Source organism: Corvus hawaiiensis, chromosome 6, assembly GCF_020740725.1.
Source record: "Corvus hawaiiensis isolate bCorHaw1 chromosome 6, bCorHaw1.pri.cur, whole genome shotgun sequence".
Taxonomy (NCBI): domain Eukaryota; kingdom Metazoa; phylum Chordata; class Aves; order Passeriformes; family Corvidae; genus Corvus; species Corvus hawaiiensis.
The window spans coordinates 42094984-42115065 of NC_063218.1; the positions used below are offsets into that span (position 1 = coordinate 42094984).

Sequence of the window (20082 nt, forward strand, 5' to 3'; positions counted from 1 at the left end):
CACTGAATTCAAATGAGTTGCAATTTCCATAGGCTGAGGTTTGGTGGTTTAAAAGATTCCAATTCATCCCCATCTCCTAATCTTTCTTGCAGCCTGGCTGCTCTTAACACAGTGAAAACAAATGGACCTTGTATGAACTGATACAGGCAAAAGTGTTGCCTTCTCAGAATACCTTGAGAAATTAGCACTGTCCCTTGGTTAAGGAAAACCACTCTCCATCAGGACTGCTAAACCTGGACACACCTACAGGGATGTGCACAAAGCTCCAGTGACCCAAAGAAAGTAAACATGAAAGTAAGTATCTGCCTCCTTCTACTCTGATTCCCATGAAATACATCATAGAACCTAGAGAAAAGATTCAAATGCAAGGAAATAACATTAAATACCTGCCAAAAACATTTCTGTACAAACTGGGATGAAAGTGAAGACATCATTAGATAACAAAGGTAAGTTTTCTAAAAATATTAATTCATTTTAGGAGAATAACATACGGTGATTTAGGTAGAGAAGCTGCTTCTAGGAAATTATTCTGCCTAATTTCAGACCACAGGGAGTGAAATGGCTCAACAGTTGTGTCCTTGATGTCATCAATAACATTAAAACAGGCATAACTGAGTATTAATAACTTGACTGTTCCCATCAAATAAGAATTTAAACCACAACAAATGCTGGCTAAGAAAAGACAGATATTTTCTCAACACCAATTTATTCTTACAGTGAAGAGGGACATTAGCTTGCTGAACAATGGTAACATGTTACAAGGCACAGGGTATTTACCTGTGTTTAGATCCTACTGCAGGCAGACAGTGAAGATAGACCAAACCTATGATTTGATCCAGTACAGTGATGCTGTTTAGCTGCAGTGAGAATTTAACCACATAGGCAGCACTCCTGACTTCACATCCACACTACAGTCACCAGCCCACTGCTTCCCAGCAGCAGGTAAGTCACAGCAGGCAAACTTGAAGGATTTCAGTAAGTCAGCCTGGAATCTGAGGTGCTGACTACTGATCTGCAACAGCAGAGGCTCAAGAGAGAACCCTCCGAGTGACAGTCTTTAAAGCAATATGCACTGATCCAGGAACAGGCTTGTCAGGTGTCTCTGTTGCTTGCCTTTGCCTTGTCCTCCTTGTCCTGTCTACACGGATAAACAGCATAAAGTCTGACCACAGAGTGCATGGCAGAAGAGAGCCTTGACCCTCTGTTCCACTAGACACCAGTATAATTCAAGTAGTTATTTAAATTATGAAACTGATTGGTTAATTGGAAAAGGCTCTGCAACCTACAGATAAAAAGCAGTGCACTACCCTTTGGTGAAATGAGTAATTTCACCAATACCCAGAGATCATCAACAAGTGCAGCTTTCTAATTTCTGTACAGACACATCAGCTTTACATCAAAGAAGCCCATCTTGTTATTACTTCCAACACAGATCATGACCTGGGAGTAAAGGAGAGACAAGACAAGGCACAAAACTATCTGCTCACTGAATCTGTCTGCTCCAGTTGGGACCTCTCAAATCTTTCACGTGCTTTGTGCTCTTTTAAGAAGAATCACTGTTCACCAAGGTAAAGCCTGTGATTTAGTATCATCTAGTAACATATAATTTCTGTCCACATAATACAGGCAGCTTCTGATTGCCAAAGATCTTCGTAATATCAACTCTTTTCCCCATCACTTCAAGGAACCGTGTTCCTGTAAGGCTTCCTTTAAATCTGTAGCAATCTAAGGCTGTAGATCTGCTGTGGGTGTATATCCACCAATGTCCAAAGTTGCTCTTCACTTCCAAACTCCATCAGGTTCTGGATAAATGATCCTAAATGTCAAGTTTATCCGTTCATCTCTAGAATGATATTCCTTAGGCACTCGATGCTGTAAGTGGTATTGGGGGGAAAAAAAAACAAACCATGAGCTTGTGCATTTAAAATACAGGTAATCAAACAATGAATAAAACCTTCATTTCCTGTGATGGCTTCTTATTCATATTTCTGAACACTTAGGTAAGGTAAAAACATCATGTTCTGACTGCTCAGGGACACTGAAAACAAAGAGTCTTTGTATATTACTGTGGACTTCTGAAATTAAGTTACAACTTTTTGATATTCCAAGTTTTTATACTGATTCTGCTCTTTCCACTGCAGGCTGCAACCTTCACTGTTGAACTTTAATGCTGGAACATCCGAGCTGACTCCTCCTGCATCACTTGGTACATGACAGCAAACCCACTGTTTCTGTGGGTGCTCTGAAATTCCGAGGCAGAAAGCAACACTAATGCCTTGGAAAACAGTTGTGCCACTGGAAACAGAATGTCCCATACATTCATGGGAGTGCTGCAGCACATCTGGAAAACTGCATTGCAAGTAAAGCACATAAACAGTGTCAAGGAGTTCTTACCTGCCAATCCTCCTGGGTAGCTCCTTCCATTATCAACAGAGTCCCGTGATCAAGTGGGATTCTAAGTCTTTCTACGTAAGTATAGTCTCCATCCTCTTCCTAAAAAGAAACATTAGACACTGAAGAAGCAGGCACGTGCATTTGTTAGGAAACCAGTCCTCTAGAGCAGAGCTTACAAAGCCTGTGAGGGGGGAGGAGGAGGCTCTTACAAGACCAAGAAGTCTAAGCAAACCTCTCTGTATCTGTATTTCACATAAAGTCCAGGAGCCGAGCATTTGAATGATGAAAGAAGCCATTGTATCTCACTGCCTGGATGACACAGGTAAAGTTCAACAACCAGTTCCTGCATTTAGCACAAAATTCTGGAGTGACGTTGCAAACCTTTTGGAAACATCTTAAAATAAACAGTTCTGTGTGGAGACATTCTACAACAGCTATCCTAGATTCCAACAGTTAACTACTTCATCAAAAGTAACATCTTCCTGCTATTCTGAATCTGTCTTGTTACAACATTACATGCTGCTATGGCACTAGCTGCTGGAAGAAGAGCTTTTCCTATTAAAAAAAAATTTAAAATCTTCCTTTCCTATAATACCTTGTAAAACAAGTTGTCTTAAACTTTATAACCACTAAGCAAAACAGAATGCTAGAATAAAAGGCAAATAATTTACAAACTTTTGTTAAGCTTTCAGATTATGTACAACTGTTTTAAAACTCAAATATCACAACTAGACATAGTGACACCCCAGCAGTGGTGTCACACGTGCCACATCAGTGGGAACAGCAACTCTCTATTGCTTTGCACTATCCTTTCCAACTTTAAATCAGATTCACACTGCTAAGTCAAGTGTGTAGTAGTGCAACTTGAACGAGGTATGTCCTTTTAAAAGTTCATGGCTTGCTGAAAAGCTCAAAATAATGAGGTAGAGTAACAAATATTGGGAAAATTATGTCCTAAATGGAGTTTGATTTTCAGAAAACCAGCTAGGACTGTGTGTGTGTTTATAAATAAGATGCAGACAGAAAGAGGATTGCACCTTCTAAAATGCAAAAGAGCTTGGTTGGTATCAAGTCAGTATTAGGAAACACTTTCTTATCTTCAGCTGAAAAAAGGGAAAAATTTCAAAAACAGGTATTATAAACATGACTGCTGATGAAAAGCAGAGAAATACCACTGCAAACTTACTTCTTATTTCAGAGGATTACATCATTTCACTTTGTGGATGGACAACAGTGTGCTTATTTTTATCTCTTGCTCATCTTAATTAAAAAGGAATTCCGGTAAGATAAAGATTTAGGAGAAAACATCCTTTTCAAAAGCCAGTATGCAAAAACAGCAATTACTTTCTGGTTTAAATGGGACATCTCTGAGCTCCATTTTACTTAGACAAAGAGATTTTTATGTCAATTTACTTTGGAAAGCCAATGCAGACAAAAAGTTTTTACTTTCTTACATGTCATTACTAACACTGTCAATCAAAGCTCATTTCAGAACTTTTATTCCTAGCGCTGATGTCAGACATACAGAAAGCTCACTTGACTTTCAGAGGCCAAGAAGTTTATGAAGGAAATTTATTTTTGACATCTACAGTGGAAAAGACTTTCTGGTAACAAACATGGAAAGAAGTGCATCAGGTGACTTCTTTATGTTCACTTTGTAACTCTACACACGTACTACAAAACTAGGTACAGCAAAGCAACTGTTACGCTTTTTAATATACTAGAATTATCCTAAATTTGAGTTACACATTTAATACCATCCAAGCTTTATACTATCCAAGTACACTGGTTAAACCTTTTTTCAAAATCCTTCATTACAATAACTACAATTAATAAGTCAGGAAAGCTCAGTGTGAGTCGATGGGAAGCTGTGAATACAAAATCTGTAAGAACTCCTGGACTCCATCAAGGCTGCTTTCTTGAAATGCTATCAAAATCAAAAAGAGAAAAGATCTAGTATAAATCCATATAAATCACCCAAGTTTGTTTCTTAAGTCTCAGGAAAGTTTATTGCTATAGTAGTACGAAATGGTTTCTGGACAGTGTAGAGGAATCTTCCATTATAAGGAACACTAAATGGAAACATGCTGTAGAAGAATGTATAAATAATAATGCAGTTACACGGGCAAATGATGCAAAATCATTTTCAATGGCAAAAGTCAGCATCTTTCATGGAGAATGCTGGCTTTTAGTCTTCTGCTTCACCTATTCACCTATTACCAAGAGAATTACCCTTACAAAAGTTCAAATCTTGTATTTTTCAGATTTCATCTAAATTGTATCCCTATTTTCCAGTTTACTTCTCTAGCACCAGCTGTGTAAACACCCTCCTCCACAACAAAGTAGTCTCATCTATCAATACTGCTGCATTTTAACATGTTTATTCTCACTGTCTCTGACAAAATCCTCACTGCAGTTCTTTTCTCTACAGATTCATTAATAATGAATACCAGTTATACTGCCCTTTCCTCACATAATGCACTGGCCTGCCTACACAGGCCTACCTTTGAACTCCTTCAGTCCTTCTGCATCTGAGCACTCCCTTCCTCCTCTCAGCTTGTCTACAGCTTCTCAAGTCCTGCCAATACTGGTGGACAACACCTCTTCCTCCTCTGCAGCCACCACTGTCTGTGAGTCTCCTTCATGCCAATCTAAAAGTCCAACCCTCTTCATCTTGATCTGAATCTTCTACCATGCTCCACATATCCCCACATTCATCTTCAATTAGGTCTGTTAAAACACAAAGGGTTATTTTTCTGCTGTTTCCAGAAGTACTAGGAGATCTTTACCTTCTGCTAGAAAAAAGGACAGTGCTTCAGTGATTCATTTGAAGGACAGACCCATCTGAAGGCTGATTCTTAGAATCACAAATATCCTGCTACTATCTAACAGGCGTGAAGTTCTCTCCCTTCCCAGCAGCCACCGGTTTCCTTGGTTACAGGTGGAAGAAGAGCAAGCTGACACTTGGCTTTCTAACGCTTTCCACAGTTCACACAGCCATTCACTGGACAACCACCCACCTGGTCCCTATGGCACCCACACCTCTGCCACAGGGCACCTCCCAGTGGAACATGGGAGCTTAGTGGGACATCAGGTATCACCCTTCCCTGCCATACTAACATTCCCCACTCAGCTTCCAGGAGGACACAATCAGATAACCTGGCACTGTCTCAGAGTAGAGCAGTGACAAGCAATAGTGAAAAACGGTGGTGAGGCTGTATTGGAAACACCCATCCCACAGAGTGAAATCACTTCCTCTGGACTGGGAGGATAAAGTCATGTCCAAGTGGGAATGAAGCTTGAGGCTGTGTGGGGAATGGGAGGAGGCGACAGTGCCACAGTGGTGACACTTATGCTACAGGTAAGCACAAGAGCACTCCTTGCCTCAACCAATAGCTTGTGAACTGTGTATGAATCACAGCTCTAAAGCAAAGCATTTTTCTCCTGGTTCCAGTGTAGGCAGGAGCTACAATGATGGGGGCAGGGAGAACAAGGAAGCAGGAGCAAGGTTAAAGTAATTTACTGGAACCAGAAGAAAAAAATAGAAGAAACCAGATCACTGTAGACTTTGAACTATGAAGTAGGTATCCAAAAAACCTTAGAAACCATTTAAAGCAAAGGAAAAATATCAGCTGCTATCATGTAACTGGTCCAAATAAACAGAAAAGGCTGTATTTAGAAAAAATAATGCTTAAAAAGAAAAATTCCAGCAGGCAAAATAAAACAGTTTCTGGCGTCACGTTAATTCCCATGAAGTCTCCTTATTCCAGTGAGGAATTTACACCTGAAATGTATTTGCAGCTTTTTTTACATGCACTGGGCTGAAATTCTGGTATGAATTATTTCTACTTATCCACAAAGGATGCTTGTTTAAGCAGATACAAATAGTCCATGCATGTCTCTACACTCCTTTACCCTCTATTATATGATGAACACTTACCCAGTACAGTGATCAACAGAAAGTAAAACAGAGGACTGAACCTTTCTCTCCCCTCACCCTAGAACAATTTTCAGGATAATAAAAAAAACACTTTAACCTAAGTAACTTCTTTTCATTTTTCACAAGTGAAAAAAGATTTCAGATTGTGTGATTGCTTCAGAGTGATGTACATAAACACTATCAAATTACTAACAGACAGTTGTCAAAATTCACATAAACATGCACAAAAAACCCAACCCATCAAACACTACTGGTCATCTTTTCAGTTACAGAAACAGGATTTTATTCACTATCAGTTTCATCCACATTTCAAGATATAATCTAGAAGATATCTGTAGAGATACCAACATGAACTGAAGTCTCTGAAGGCTCTGATCTAGTACTCTTCAACTGCCCTTCAAGCTGTGACCTCACTTGTGGTACACAGTGTTTTGTACGCAGTACATGATCCCACACAGGAAACCACTTTTTTTCCCCAGTACCATTTATCCACAGTGACGTTCTACATCTCTCATCTTGTATGTTCATTTTATCTTTCATCTCAAAATCATTAAAAGTATTCACAAGAACAGAGAGAAACAAAGGCCTTTGAAACCCTAGAACCTGAAATAGCAGAATGTTGGCCCTCAAAGAGGTTTAATTTTGAGAGGAAAAGGATTTACTTTCTATTTCCCTCCTCAATGAAGACTAACTCTGGAAAATCCAATGTACTGATACTGGCAGACTGCAAACCAGGGAGAGCCTGAATGCCTGTGATGACTGTTAATCTGAATTCCTTTTCCCTAGATTACATTCCTCTTCCTGTAACTTGCTTTTTAACAAAAGAATGATCAAGTTTCAAAGATCTACAAGCAGTTTTAACTTTCTCTTAATGAAAGAGAGAATGCTACAGTACAATAGAGTATGAAAATTAATTCTTTGGTGGTACAGCCTGAAAGGTTGTAATTTCCATCAGAGCCTCTTGTAACTCCCACTTGCCAAAGCATCTATTGTCATAGGATGCTCTCAGGAAACTGCAGGCTTTGGCAATGTGCAAAGAATACGTAATGTGTGCCATGTAATTTTTAAGTATGAGTTCCCTTAGGCACAGGACACACTTAATAGCAACTATTTCAAAGATCTGCACGTGGGCATTCTACCTCAGAAAAAAAGGTATGTCACACTTGCAAAAGGAATACATGTACTTCACAGGTAGCAAGACTCAGCTAGTCAGAAATAATCAGGTTGAAGGTGCTAAAGAAAACAAATGAGGAGAGCTTGAGGGATACATCTATAGAAAACCATCCATCCCTGGAAGAAAAGGGAAGAAATCGTGCAGTACAGATCAAACAAGGCAGCCAAGTATGAATGGCACAGACTGAATTCCCCCTTTGGTAATAGTGGGTGTCTTTTCAGAAACTCTATAAAAAAGGCATCTTACTCAAGAACTAGGACTGATTTTTAAGACAGAACCTGCAAAGTTCATACTGAAGTTTAAGTGTATTTTGTTCTAATTCATCAATGGGGAATACAGGCACTTCTAAAATGAATCCAAGCATCATTTACAGTTTTCTACAGGAATAAACTTTCCAGCTGACATTTTATTATAAACACAGCATCAGGGATACTTACTCATGCTATGCTCACTGACATAACAGACTGGTTATGTGATCTCATGCTCAGGGACCAAGGTTAAACTCACTTCAGGCAACAAAGAATTTACAAATTGGAGAACTGGTGAAAAATACAAACTATTTGTTTTCTGGCTCAATTTCTGACCTTTGCTGTCCAAGACTAGGTGACCCAAGGTGACTCTTGATGGGCAGACTTCAGTATGGCAGCACAGAGTTTCCCTGTTGGCTGGTAATTACCACCTCTGCTTTCTGCACTACCTACTCCAAATAAATAGCAACACAAGCAGATAGCAAACATCTTTCCAAAGTTGTCAAAGACTGCACAAGCAGAAAATTCATCTGAAATAGGACACCCTAAAATAAGGCCTGTATTCTCAACACAGGTGAATCCTTTACTTGGATAAATACAAACTGTAAAGTTTAAGCTGGCTTGCAAACGCCGCATTCCCAAGTTTTTTATCCAGAAAGAGTATTCACTATTGAATCACCAATTAACTCCTGAAAGGATATTCCACACATCTCCTTATGAAAGCAGAGGATCTCTGTTTAGTCTGCGAGTATGATGTGACAGTTTCCATGGTACTTTATGGAGAAGAAATGAGCTTCTTCTCTTTGTTCACTGCCCCTCAATCTGAATACACACATGTCAAAATGTGAACATTGTTAAGAGGATTTTTACTTACAAGAGCGGTCAGAACTACTCTTCATCCCACGTACACTCTGCATTACATAACGTTGGCCTGAGTTTAAGAAAATGGTAGCAAATCTTTGATTCATTTGCACGGTGTAAGTCCACTTCCAGCACCACTGATCTCATTTTAAGTACCAGGAAGGGCCCTTATTTGGGCAGAAGACTGCCCAGGTTCCAATTTCACTGCAGCACTACACTACACTGCTGCACATTATTACAGTGGTCCCATCCCCATCCTCAGGGTGTCACAGTCAATTCAAGAGATTTCTTGATCCCTACACTTACTCCACAGAACTTTAGAAGTTGTGTTTTCAGAGAAAACAACAAACATGTAAGTAGCTCTAAGACTCTCTCAGTACGATATGAACACTCACAGGGGAAGGTTTCTTCCTCATCTCAAAGGTCCGAGTAGCACCGAAGCTGAGTGAGGCAATGACAGGATTTTTTCCCAGCGATGGCTCGTCGTCGCTGTGCCAGTCCACACTGTCCTTCTCATTTCGGTAGAGGTTGCAGAGCAGAGAGTTGAAGGTGTAGCCAGTGAGCTCCTCAATGCGCTCCTTCAGCATGGTCAGCAGAGGATGCCACTGCAATCAGCACAGAGGGGGAGGGTAAATGCCACGAACACAGGCCAAGGGCAGGTAATGCAAGACAGAAGGCGAAAACTACTAAGAAACAAAATATACTGCACTTTAATCACAATAAAATTAAAATCAAACAAATGACTCACACCAATCCTGATGATATCTTTAGCAGAGCGGAGGAATGGGCTGGGCTTTCTGCAAAATATGCACACGTTACCCATCGCTCAATACTAAATCATCTCTTAAAACTCTGAAGCCAAGCTGCCTTTCATACTAATGGAGGCAATCAGTGACTAAATGACACTGCTCTCAATTGCCTGCAGCTGCTGACAGAGAACAAGAGGAAAGGTTGGCCTAACGTGGCCCTCTGTCCGCACTCTGTTAGCACAGCTTGTTGAGCTCAACTCATCACCTCTTGGGGTTTTGACTCTGACACTAACTTTCCAGTGGGTCACAAAACCAATGTCACTGGCCCTGGATTTCATCCTTCCCTTTGCTAACATCTTGCTGAGCCCACAGCCGAGGGAAGCTCTGCACATCCCATTACAACTCAGTCCAGTTATTTACTGTTATAAACTTACACCACGACTTTCATCTGTCAAGAGTGCTTTTAAGAACTACACAAATACACAAAGAAAATTTAAAAAGCCAAAGCAATGTAGGGCAGAATTTTTGCCCATTATATAAGCAGAAACAGAGATCAAGAGAGGATAAGAAACTGATTCCAAATCTCCCAGTGCACCACCAGCAGAAGAAGCAACAGACATACTAGAAATATTTTCTAGTATCCACCTCTATAAACAAGGCTGCACTACCCTCTTTCCAAGCTTCCCCAAGTTTAACAGGTATTTAACTTATTGGTTGCTCTGCAGGAGCCTCAACATACCATCCTTCTCTATTGGGGTGTTTCTAGCTAAGGCACATCTTCAACAATTAAGCATCATGTGAGTAATTAATTCTAGATAAACATAGCTTGCAGCTATGGGACATGTAGGGAAAGCAGTAATACCACCCAAACCCTCCCCCCCAAAAAAAGTTTGCTTGCAACTGGGCTGCCTGAATGTGCAGAAGAGTTCAACAAGAATTATTGAAAGCACTTTTCGGTGACCAAGCAGGACTAGATTTCTTCAACTCCCATCACAGATGTATTACTAAAATGTTACCATATGGTGAATTTTACAATGTAGTTGAAAGACCACTACAAACCTGCAGCAATGGAAGTAGTTTTGTTGAAACATTACTGCGTCACCAACTCTATCACTGCTTACAAAGAAACATTTTCTGATACCAAAACTCATTTAAGCACAAACACTGGATTATATCTATATTATATATGCAAACTAGTCTGGATTATATCTATATTATAGATGCAATCACACCGATTTTTACCAAACAAAAAAGGAGGGACACAAAGCTAATTACTCCTACAGATCAAGTGTTTAAGGCAGTAATCAGTTTTGGTTAAGCTGTGCACGAAGTTACATTTTACTCAGGACATTTTTGTGACAGGAATTCTATTCTACAGGTAAGGACTGTGCTCTTTACACCATCCCCTGCTTCTTCTAAGCTGCAGGTACTCCCACTTGCAAAGCTGAGTGAAATGTCCACATGCAGTGTACTCATAGATCTGCCTACGGGCGGCTTCCAGACAGGGAAGGGCTGGCTTCCAGCTGTGCAACTTCTCCAGTGCAACTCACTTTCTGCTTGAGTTTCTTCCTCTCAGTAAAAATCAGAATTATTCAGGAATAAAAGACAGAACCAGCATGAGTGACTCATTTAGGCCTTGTACCTTTTGGATGAGAGAAACAAGCCAGTGAGTGCTAACTCACAACTTGATGCAAACTGAAACCAAACCTTGAATTCAGGATACATGGGCTCTATCCAATCTCTGAGTAGCAACAGGTTTCACAACAGGCAGTTCTGAACTGGATTTAAATCATTAGTGTACAACAGAATGATTCTGTGAAGGCACTTCCAATCCCTAAAGCCATTCAGCTTTCAGAAAAGCCCATTTAAAATAATATTTCACAAATGAGTACCAAAGAAAAGCCTGGTTTTCCACTATGAGTTCTGTAGGTTATAGAATTTTTAACTACAGTATTTTTGAGACTACAAAATCTTCGCAACTCATCGTGTTAAATAGCACCTTTTCAACTCTTCCTAAACTGAGCTCTGCTAGATGGTATCCCACTTTGGCAGCACTTCTGGGACTTGGGACACTTTTCCCTCATGCTATCCAGCTTTCAACAGTGACACCTAATTACTGCCATGGAAATTTTAAACAAAGCAATACCAAGAGACAGACTGCTGGGACAACAGGCTGAGAAAGAGAGAGAGACGGAGAGAAAACAGGAACAAAACATCACTGAGTCACTCAGAAGGTTTTTAACTCTTCCAAAACAGTGTGGGAAATTATATGCTACAATCTGGAATTGCTGAGCAGATGAGTTGCATGTGTGATTTTCATAGCATCCACATAGGAATCAAAATATGCCTAAACTCTCATTTAAGCAGTATGGAACCTAGGTGTTTCTGAAAGTAGCTATTTCAGTAATTGGTACTACTATATCTTTACAACAAAAACTCAGTACAACTGTGCGCAGTGCAATCTGCCATATAAAGATCCTTGCAGTCAGTCACACAGAGCAATTCAGAGTTTTGTCCAAAGCTACAATGACCCAAAGCAAAACTTTGAACTCTATAGTACTAATTTCCTTTTAGCAACATTTAACAACTAAATCATGCTCCTCTCAGTCAACTCACTCAAAGTGTATTTTATAAAACTGACCACACTCCAGTAGAATCTGCTGCTGATCATAAATTAAATGTTAACATATACTCTAGATAACTAGAGGACAGAGGGAACTTTTATCCGTTGATCTCTGCAAAGGATTTCTCTGTAGACAATAATAAAACACATACATATAAACATACATGTAAACATATACATACATTTGGATTTGGCTGCATTGTTATTCTGGAGTATGTGTAAGGAAGCTCCCCATACCAGGATGTAAGCCGTGGTTCCTCAAAAGATACTTCTGAAAAAAAGCAAAAACAGAAAGACTTTCTCAGTTGCCTTATCAAAGGATCTGAAAATGGAAAGATGATGCAATTCTGCCAAGAAACTTGATCAAAAAGAGATTGTCCATTCCCCTAAAGTTAATAAGGAGCCCCTTAAAATCCTCAGCTTTACATAATGAACGCAAATGAAGGAATGAAATTATTCAAAATTAGGTGCGCATCTGCAGGTGAAATTACCTTGCCAAAATCCTGGAAACACATCCATTTTCTTACCCCTGTGCCAGACAGAGCAGGGACTGGATGAGTTAAAGACAGCAGATGAAACTGAAATTTTATTTATACATCTGGCTTGTTTTACATTCACCTGGTTCTAGTGCCCAGTACGCTGGCATAAGTTGCAAGATACAAGTGGCTCCACTGGAAAGGGTGAAGTAGAAAGGACTGTAACATCCATGGGACATTACAGAAACAAAATGTAGCAAGGCTGCACACAATATATTGTCAAATATGTGTGTGCTGTGTGGTATAACACAAAACATCAGGTTAAAAATACTTTCAGCTTCTGAAAAGACTATCTTGGCAAGTATTTCTCATGCTTGGCACGTTAACATTCTGCATTATACCGTCCCCTTTATTGCCAACCAAGGAACACACATGGTGAAGACATTTTCCAGCCCCATCTAGTAACTACTCTGATACATTATCTTGCATCGGTTCCTGACTAAAAGTGGAATTTAGCTAGAACAGGTGCCCCTTAGTGAACAAATCCAGAATAGCAGCCTCTTCTCCTACTGCATACTGGAAGTAATAAGTAAAGCCAAAGCAAAGGAACATGCAGCTGCTGGGATTTTAAATAAAAGAGGCAAAAAATATACCTCATGGAAGAAACCTCCAAGAACACAATTCTTGCAGCATTGCTGGGAGACTGTATGAAGGGATGGTGACCAGACTTAATCTTAAAATGAGTGAGAAAAAGAACTGGAGATGACAGAAGAGACTAAGATTCCAAGATTTTTAAGACAGGCAATTTTAATTTGGAAAGATCGCACTTAGTTGGCAATAGTAACATGGTATTAGAAATTGAAAAGTAAGCTGCAGTAGTCTTCAGATATGCATGGAAAACCTGCATGGAAACTTGAAGAAGTGGTAACACTGAAAATGAAAACCAATTCTAAACAATGCACAGACTCTGTTATGGAACTGACCCGTGAATGACCTGAAAAGGTGCTCTGCACACTCCTTACCCTGTCTGATGTGAGTTCGCTGACCCCAGGGTATGTCTTGGAGGAGTTGCTCAAACATCCAGTCTGCTTGTTCTGAGTCAACAAAGCCAGGAATCAAATGAATCCTAAAGATGAAAAAGGTAGAGAAATGTATATTCCTTCCATTTTTCTTTATCTGCTTTGGGAAAATATTTTCATTTCCAGGATTCCCAAAGGAGCTAAAAATGGCTGTAATGCATCGTATCAAAAGTCAGAGCCCAGTATCCTGCTTCTGACCACAGCCAAAAGCAGGTGTGAAGGAAAGAAAAGAAGAGCTCCTGTTGAGTCTTACCCTCACCAAACATATGTAATTGCTTTTCAAAACTTATAAAAACATGTGACAACCAACAATATACCATGAATTCCAGAATCAGCCACATGCTGTTAAAAATGGCATCCTTCTGCTTCTTATTAACTTCACACCTGACAAATCAGATAGCCCTGATTATGGTAATACAATCAACATAAGTAAATAATTGCCCCTTATTCACCATCTCCACATCACTTAAAATTTGATAGCCCTTTATCCCTACTGCCATTGCTATTCCCCTTTTGAAGCATAAGGAAAAGTATTTAGCATAAGGACAGCATTTAATGTCTCCTATTTTTTCATTTCCATATGTAAATTTAATATTTTGATTGGACTAACAGTCATACAAGGATTAGAGCCACTGCAGTGGGCTGCAGAGTACGAATGATGCTAAAAGCAGTTTATTCTCTCAAGCATTCCATGCCCCAAAGATGTAACAATAAGAGTATATAGTAAAGGTGTTAAACAAAGATGCAAATCTGATCATTAGCTTTCCAGAAATATATATATTCCATCAGTGTATTACGAAAAGAAACTCCAAAAAATGCAGGATAACCCAGCTGGCTGGGTATCTCGTCTCTTTCCAGCTGGTCAAAGCTTTTACTTTTCAAAATGCTTTAAAAATTTGTTTGCATCTTTAGAAGAACCTAAGATGAAAGCACAAAAATGAAATAATACAATATTCAGAAGAAATTAACTCAAACACACAAAAAATTACTATGTCCTTGGCATTTTTTCCACTAATAATAAAAATCTATCAAATTCAGAAGAAGAGGATTAGTATTGATATTGCAGCTAAGTCAGCAAGGTAAAATGTATTTTAGTTAGTAGGAATCACAGAACAACCAGGTTTTGTTTTGAAGTGTCCTGAAGCTGAAATAAGTAAGGCATGGCATATAAGCAGAAGGGACAATCCTGAAGTTACCACGATTGCATAAAGTTAAATGTTTTTATTAGAGTGATTAGAGTGATTCCAATTTACAGCTACAGGTTTTGGAACACTCTTTAACTGTACAACACAGACATCACACACTTGCTAACACAGGAATACTGATGCAAATTTGCAGCAGCAAGTCACTGTGAATCGTGACAGAAATGAACACAGCCCCTTGTCCTTATTCTGGGAAGAGCACTGGATACAGTACATACCAGATGTCAGGAGGTTTATTTTTCTTCTGTTCAGTGCTACTCAGAACCACCTAAGTCCCTGCTATCTAACACTCAAAAGTATTTCCAGAAGTACTTTAAACAGATGATGCACAGAAGAGCAGTGTGCAGCTGCTAAAGTCAAAACCCTCTGCAGAGACTGGACTTCAGAAAGCTGAGTATCACCACATCACTCTGCAAAAGCAAATAATGCTTCCTCCACTTACCTAGAAATGCCAGTTGGTCCCTTGCTGAGCTCATACACACCAGGCTTGCTGAGGATGTAGAAAGGAAAGTCATCAGGAAGACAAGCAAGAAATTAGACCGAGCAGCACAGACTAGAATTGCTGTAGGCCTGGACTAGGGAAAGTTTTCTTTAAAAAAGAAAAGAAAGTTTAAAAAGGGAAGAAATAATGTCCTGGACATAAAGGTCAGAGTAAGACAGCAAGGTGTGCTGCAGAAGCAAATGAGTTTGTGTGTGTGTCCTGTCCCTCCTTCCACCAAAGGCTCAGTACACAGTTTTAGAGCTCTTAGAAAAAATAAAAGAGATGCCACAGGGAATCTAAAGGAGACAACCATACATGACTGCACTCAGATCACTATGTTTGGATTTATAAGTACACTGAGGAAGAAAATTCTACCAAGTTAGCCAAACTGAAGCAAGCTGGATTTTCAATATCTCTAACTCCACCATACACCACCACACTTTGTCATGCTTCATGCCAAAGTTATCCCGAGAAGATCCCCATTTCAACACAAAGGGTAAGTAACATACAAATACCCAGCTTCACTATGACACTATCAGCTACTTCTCTGAGCCCTGAAAGAAGCTGCCAGACCAGCTATATTTCTGGTATATTCCAGAGTAAGTAATTTCCAACACAGTTTACACTGGGACTGTCCCAGGAAAACGTACACTGCTATCCAAAGGAGACATGCTGGCAGTTGTGCTAAACCAGAATGTCCAACTGATTATGATTACTGGCTTCCCAGCTACACCAAAGGCATAAAAACCAGCTAACAGACTTGGACTCTCCTCATAATACACTCAACTCATGATAAAAGGGTTAAAAGCCACAATTTCTACTCTTATCAACCATGATGACAGAAAAAGTGCACAGAGAAGTCAGCAGGGTACTCACTCTATCACACCTGCCTCAGGAACTCTGCGCTCCACCTGAAAGGTAACAAGACAGTACACGGTGAATATTAAAGTACCTGGCACTCTCTAGTCACACAGAACTCATGGTCATCTCTAGTGACTCTGGGAAGCCACACACTGATAAAGCCTGAAAAAAAATCACACCCCAGGGCAAGAGGGAAGTAGTAACAGTTCACCCACGCCCTCCTCACCCCAGAAACTCTCAAACACAGCTACCATTGCAGGCTGGTTTTTAGCCACCAACTGCCCCCTAAAGGACATTGATTTCTAAATTATTTGCATTATTACAGTACTCGCTATTTATCAACTTCAATCAAGAAAATTCTTACCTTTATGTTGATAAAAACACCCTTATGTAAGTAAAAATTTAGTGCAACCCTAAGAAGCATGAACAAACCCTAGGCCTCAGTCAAATGAGCAAAACACAAGAGAGATCAGACATAGCAGGAGCTTACACTGTAAAGCTGTCTGCACAGCTGAGATAGCTGTACTTTGTTAAAAGACAAACAGAGTAGTTTAATCCAGCCTTGGCTATCATTCTGGTTGTATCAGGGATTTATGCTTCTCTTCTCTGTGCTCAGTGGAGTTCTGATTTCAAAGGAGTTACTGCACTGAGCCAACAAGAGGATCAAAATATAGTATTATATAGATAGCAGGTTTCTGCCACAGAGAAAAGAGAATCTTCCCAGACCATCTTCAGCACTTCCAAGCCAAGATGACAGCCTTTGAAATAAGTCTAGCTTAGAAAGAAGTGCTCATGATTATTTTTCTCCCCAAGCAAGGAAGTGCCCCAACTCCGCATAGAGCACAATATCCTTCATCAGCTGATGGGACATGAAGTCTATAAAACAAATCCCATGCCCTTCCCCTGTAGCAAGTAAGACAGATATCCCATAACTTTCTGTTTGCCATATATGCCAAACAGTTGCAAACTCTGCTTAGTAAAAGCTCCAAGTTCAGTTTAGGTGAATTTTTTATTGTTTTGAAACAATGGACTATATTTATATATTCTATATAAATGTACTTTAGTCTCATTTAAACAATGGACTATATTATCCTTTCTCTCATTTGAAGTTTAATAACAGATGAGATTCTGCTAGTTACCAGGAAATTTTTACCTCTGATGGCTTTTCAAAGACAAACTGCTTTTGAGTATGATCTTTCTGCCTCCATGCTGGTCTGGCACCTGCAGGGGCAAGGCTGCTGGCCACAGGTGCCTTAGGTGCTAAAGCAGAGAGAAAGAAGAAAGGATCACGTGAACTGAGTATCACTGTACAGAAAATATAGTTAGGTAAACTTATAGAATCATTCCTTAGAGTATTCTCCTCTACTTGGCAAAGACTGAAGGAAATTGCCAAACCTAAGAGCTAAAATAGCAGTTAAATAAGAGTTAAAATTGCACAGGAACTGAAATTTTTATATATATATATATATATATATATATATGTTATTCATGGACAAACAAAACTGAAAGCATACTTTCATCAGAAGGGATGACATCAGTAACTTTTCAATTCTACAACACACACCCATCACACACCAGCAGAAATTGCTCCATGCAGCTAAGCTGCTTCCCTCTCCATTCCTTTTCTTAGGAAAAAAAAAAAAAAAGAGAGAGAAAAAGACTTTTATTAAAACAGGATTTTTAAACCAGGGAGAAAGTGGAAGAGCAACTCAGGCACACCACTTCAGGTGTTTTATTTACACATGCAAACAGGCTTTAAAATGGACCTGAAACACAAAGTCTTCACTCTGTGTAATTCAAACAATGGGGAAAATAATGGGTTTTTAAATCCCCTTAGAAAAAGAAGGAATGAAATGCACCTGTGACAGAAAATTTTGAGGCCACATACACAAGTCAAAATAGTTGGCTATTTTTTTCATTATTAAAAAATCAGCTTGCCTAGGACACTCAGTCTGCAGAGATATGGGAGCTTGATGGAAACTGTAATCAGGTGAGTGGAACATGTTTTGAGGATGTTCACAAAAACAAACCAGTCTCTCTTGCAAGACTGGAGACCTTCAAAGTGCTCCTCTTCCTCTGCACTCCTTGGTTACAATGTCTGCTAAAAACCCCTTGATGTTAACTGCATCCCTTTCCACTACTTCTCTTTATTTTACAATGTTTCCACCGTGAAAAGATAAACGAAGGCACATAACGCGTTTTATGAATAAAAAGCGGCTGATTGTTCTTACAGAAGTCAGCTCCACCAAACACTATTGGTGTCATTCAAGCTGCCCAGAGATGCGAACGACACTCTCACCTCAATGTGCTCATTAGCAACACATCCATACCCTGCGTTCTGCATCCAAAATCGCCGCACCTGCGGCACACGCGCAAATTTTACTTAAAAACCGGGTTCGAACACCTGCAGCTCAGTTACCGACGGCAACGGGGGAAACGGGGCCAGCCCTCGGGGCCGAGCAGCGCGGTCGGAAAGCGCAGCCCGAGCCCAGCCCCGCTGCCCGCCCCGTGGTGCCCAGGACGGCAGTGGAGAAATGCCCGCCGCCGGCAAGGAAGGGAAGGGCAGTTCCCGGCCGGGGTGCCGCACACCGCGGCCAGGCGGCTGTGGGCGCTCCTTACCTGCGGGCCGCGCCGCTGGGGCCCCGGCCCAGCCGCCCTGCACCCGAGCCCGCTGCCGCCGCTCCGCCATGCCCGGCCCGGCCCCGCCCGCCTCCGCCCCGGGCCTGCGCCTGGGCCCGGCTGTGGGGCCGCAGCTCCGCCCGCCGGCCGCGCACGCAGCGGCAGAGCTTTAGTTAAAGGTGCCCTGGGAAGGCAGCAGCGGCCACCTCGCCTCCCACCCTGCGTGTCCCATTCCAGCAGGGGTGAGAGTGCACTCCAGGTGTTGCATGGCGCCGGTAACAAAAGCATTTTTGGAAGCAGCGGTGCAAAGGGACGGGATTGATGCCACCAGAAACCTCCTCCTGTTTTCTGACAGGTGCCCAGGATAGTCCCAAGGACGTGGACAGCTATTAAACATTACCTCAATCACCGAGGTGAACAGACACTCGAAGTCGAGGCAATTTAGGTTGAAGTATAAGTAAAATATAGGTTAAAAATTAGGTTAGTGATTCTTTGCTGCAGATTGGAAAATAGAAGACCTCAGAGGAACCCAACCTACAGCCTGCCACCACATGAAGGGGGACCACGAGCTCTGAGAACCTCCTTACCTGGGTACCCCTCCTGTGCCAGGTGGATGTGCGTACTATTCCCTCTGCCATACCTTTCTGAACACCTTCAAAAGTTAGAAAATTGTGATTTGGAAATAATTATTTATTAATAGCTTAACAGTGCTAATAAAATTTGTGTTCCACTAATTTTAAAGTATCAGCACAGTAGAATCATAGAATATCCCCTGTGGAAGGGATCCACAAGGATCATCTTAAGTTCAACTCCTGGCCTTGCACAGGACAGCCCCAAAAATCACACCATGTGCTTTTTGAGAGTGTCAGCCAAACACTTCCTGAACTCTGTCAGGCTTGGTGCCATGATTACTTCCCTGGGGAGCTTGCTCCAGTGCCCAAACACCCTCTGGGTGAAGAACTTTTTCCTAATATCCAACCCAAACCTCCCCTGACTCAGCTTCATGCTGTTCCCTTGGTTCCTGTCACTGGTCACCACAGAGATCAGTGCCTGACACTCCACTTCCCCTTGTGAGGAAGGTGTAAGCTACAATGAGGTCTCCGTCTCCTCCAGGCTGAACAAACCAAGTCACCTCAACTGTTCTTCATAAGGCTTCTCCTCCAGGCCCTTCATCATCTTCATAGTCATCCTCTGGACACTCTTCAATAGCTTTATATCTTTCTTATATTGTGGCCCTCAAAACTGCACACAAAATATTGAAGGTGAGGCCACACCAATGCAGAGCAGAACAGGAGAGTCACCTACCACAACTGGCCAGAGATGCTGTGCCTAAAGCACCCCAGATAAGGGGTAGATAATGGCCAAGAGAACAGAT

General features: G+C 40.9%; 1 protein-coding gene across 1 annotated transcript; it reads right to left on the reverse strand.

Moving 5' to 3' along the window:
* Positions 1 to 689: 689 nt before the first annotated feature.
* On the reverse strand, positions 690 to 18780 carry ALKBH3 (alkB homolog 3, alpha-ketoglutarate dependent dioxygenase). The gene is made up of 9 exons (XM_048307657.1): positions 18708 to 18780; positions 17242 to 17348; positions 16104 to 16138; positions 15189 to 15236; positions 13488 to 13591; positions 12172 to 12260; positions 9013 to 9222; positions 2395 to 2493; positions 690 to 1872 (listed from the first exon to the last, which is right to left on the reverse strand). Exons 1-9 carry the CDS (start codon positions 18775 to 18777, stop codon positions 1780 to 1782), a joined length of 855 nt encoding a protein of 284 aa, XP_048163614.1. The 5' UTR covers positions 18778 to 18780; the 3' UTR covers positions 690 to 1779.
* Between the last annotated feature and the right edge of the window lie 1302 nt (positions 18781 to 20082).

Bases quoted from the DNA above. Each gene is read 5' to 3' on its own strand.
- ALKBH3 (XM_048307657.1), bottom strand. From the start codon at position 18,777: ATGGCGGAGCGGCGGCAGCGGGCTCGGGTGCAGGGCGGCTGGGCCGGG. The intron at 17,349-18,707 runs GTAAGGAGCGCC...TCTCTGCTTTAG, and splicing joins CCCAGCGGCGCGGCCCGCAG to CACCTAAGGCACCTGTGGCC. The intron at 13,592-15,188 runs GTAAGTGGAGGA...TTTCATCTTTAG, and splicing joins GGACCAACTGGCATTTCTAG to GATTCATTTGATTCCTGGCT.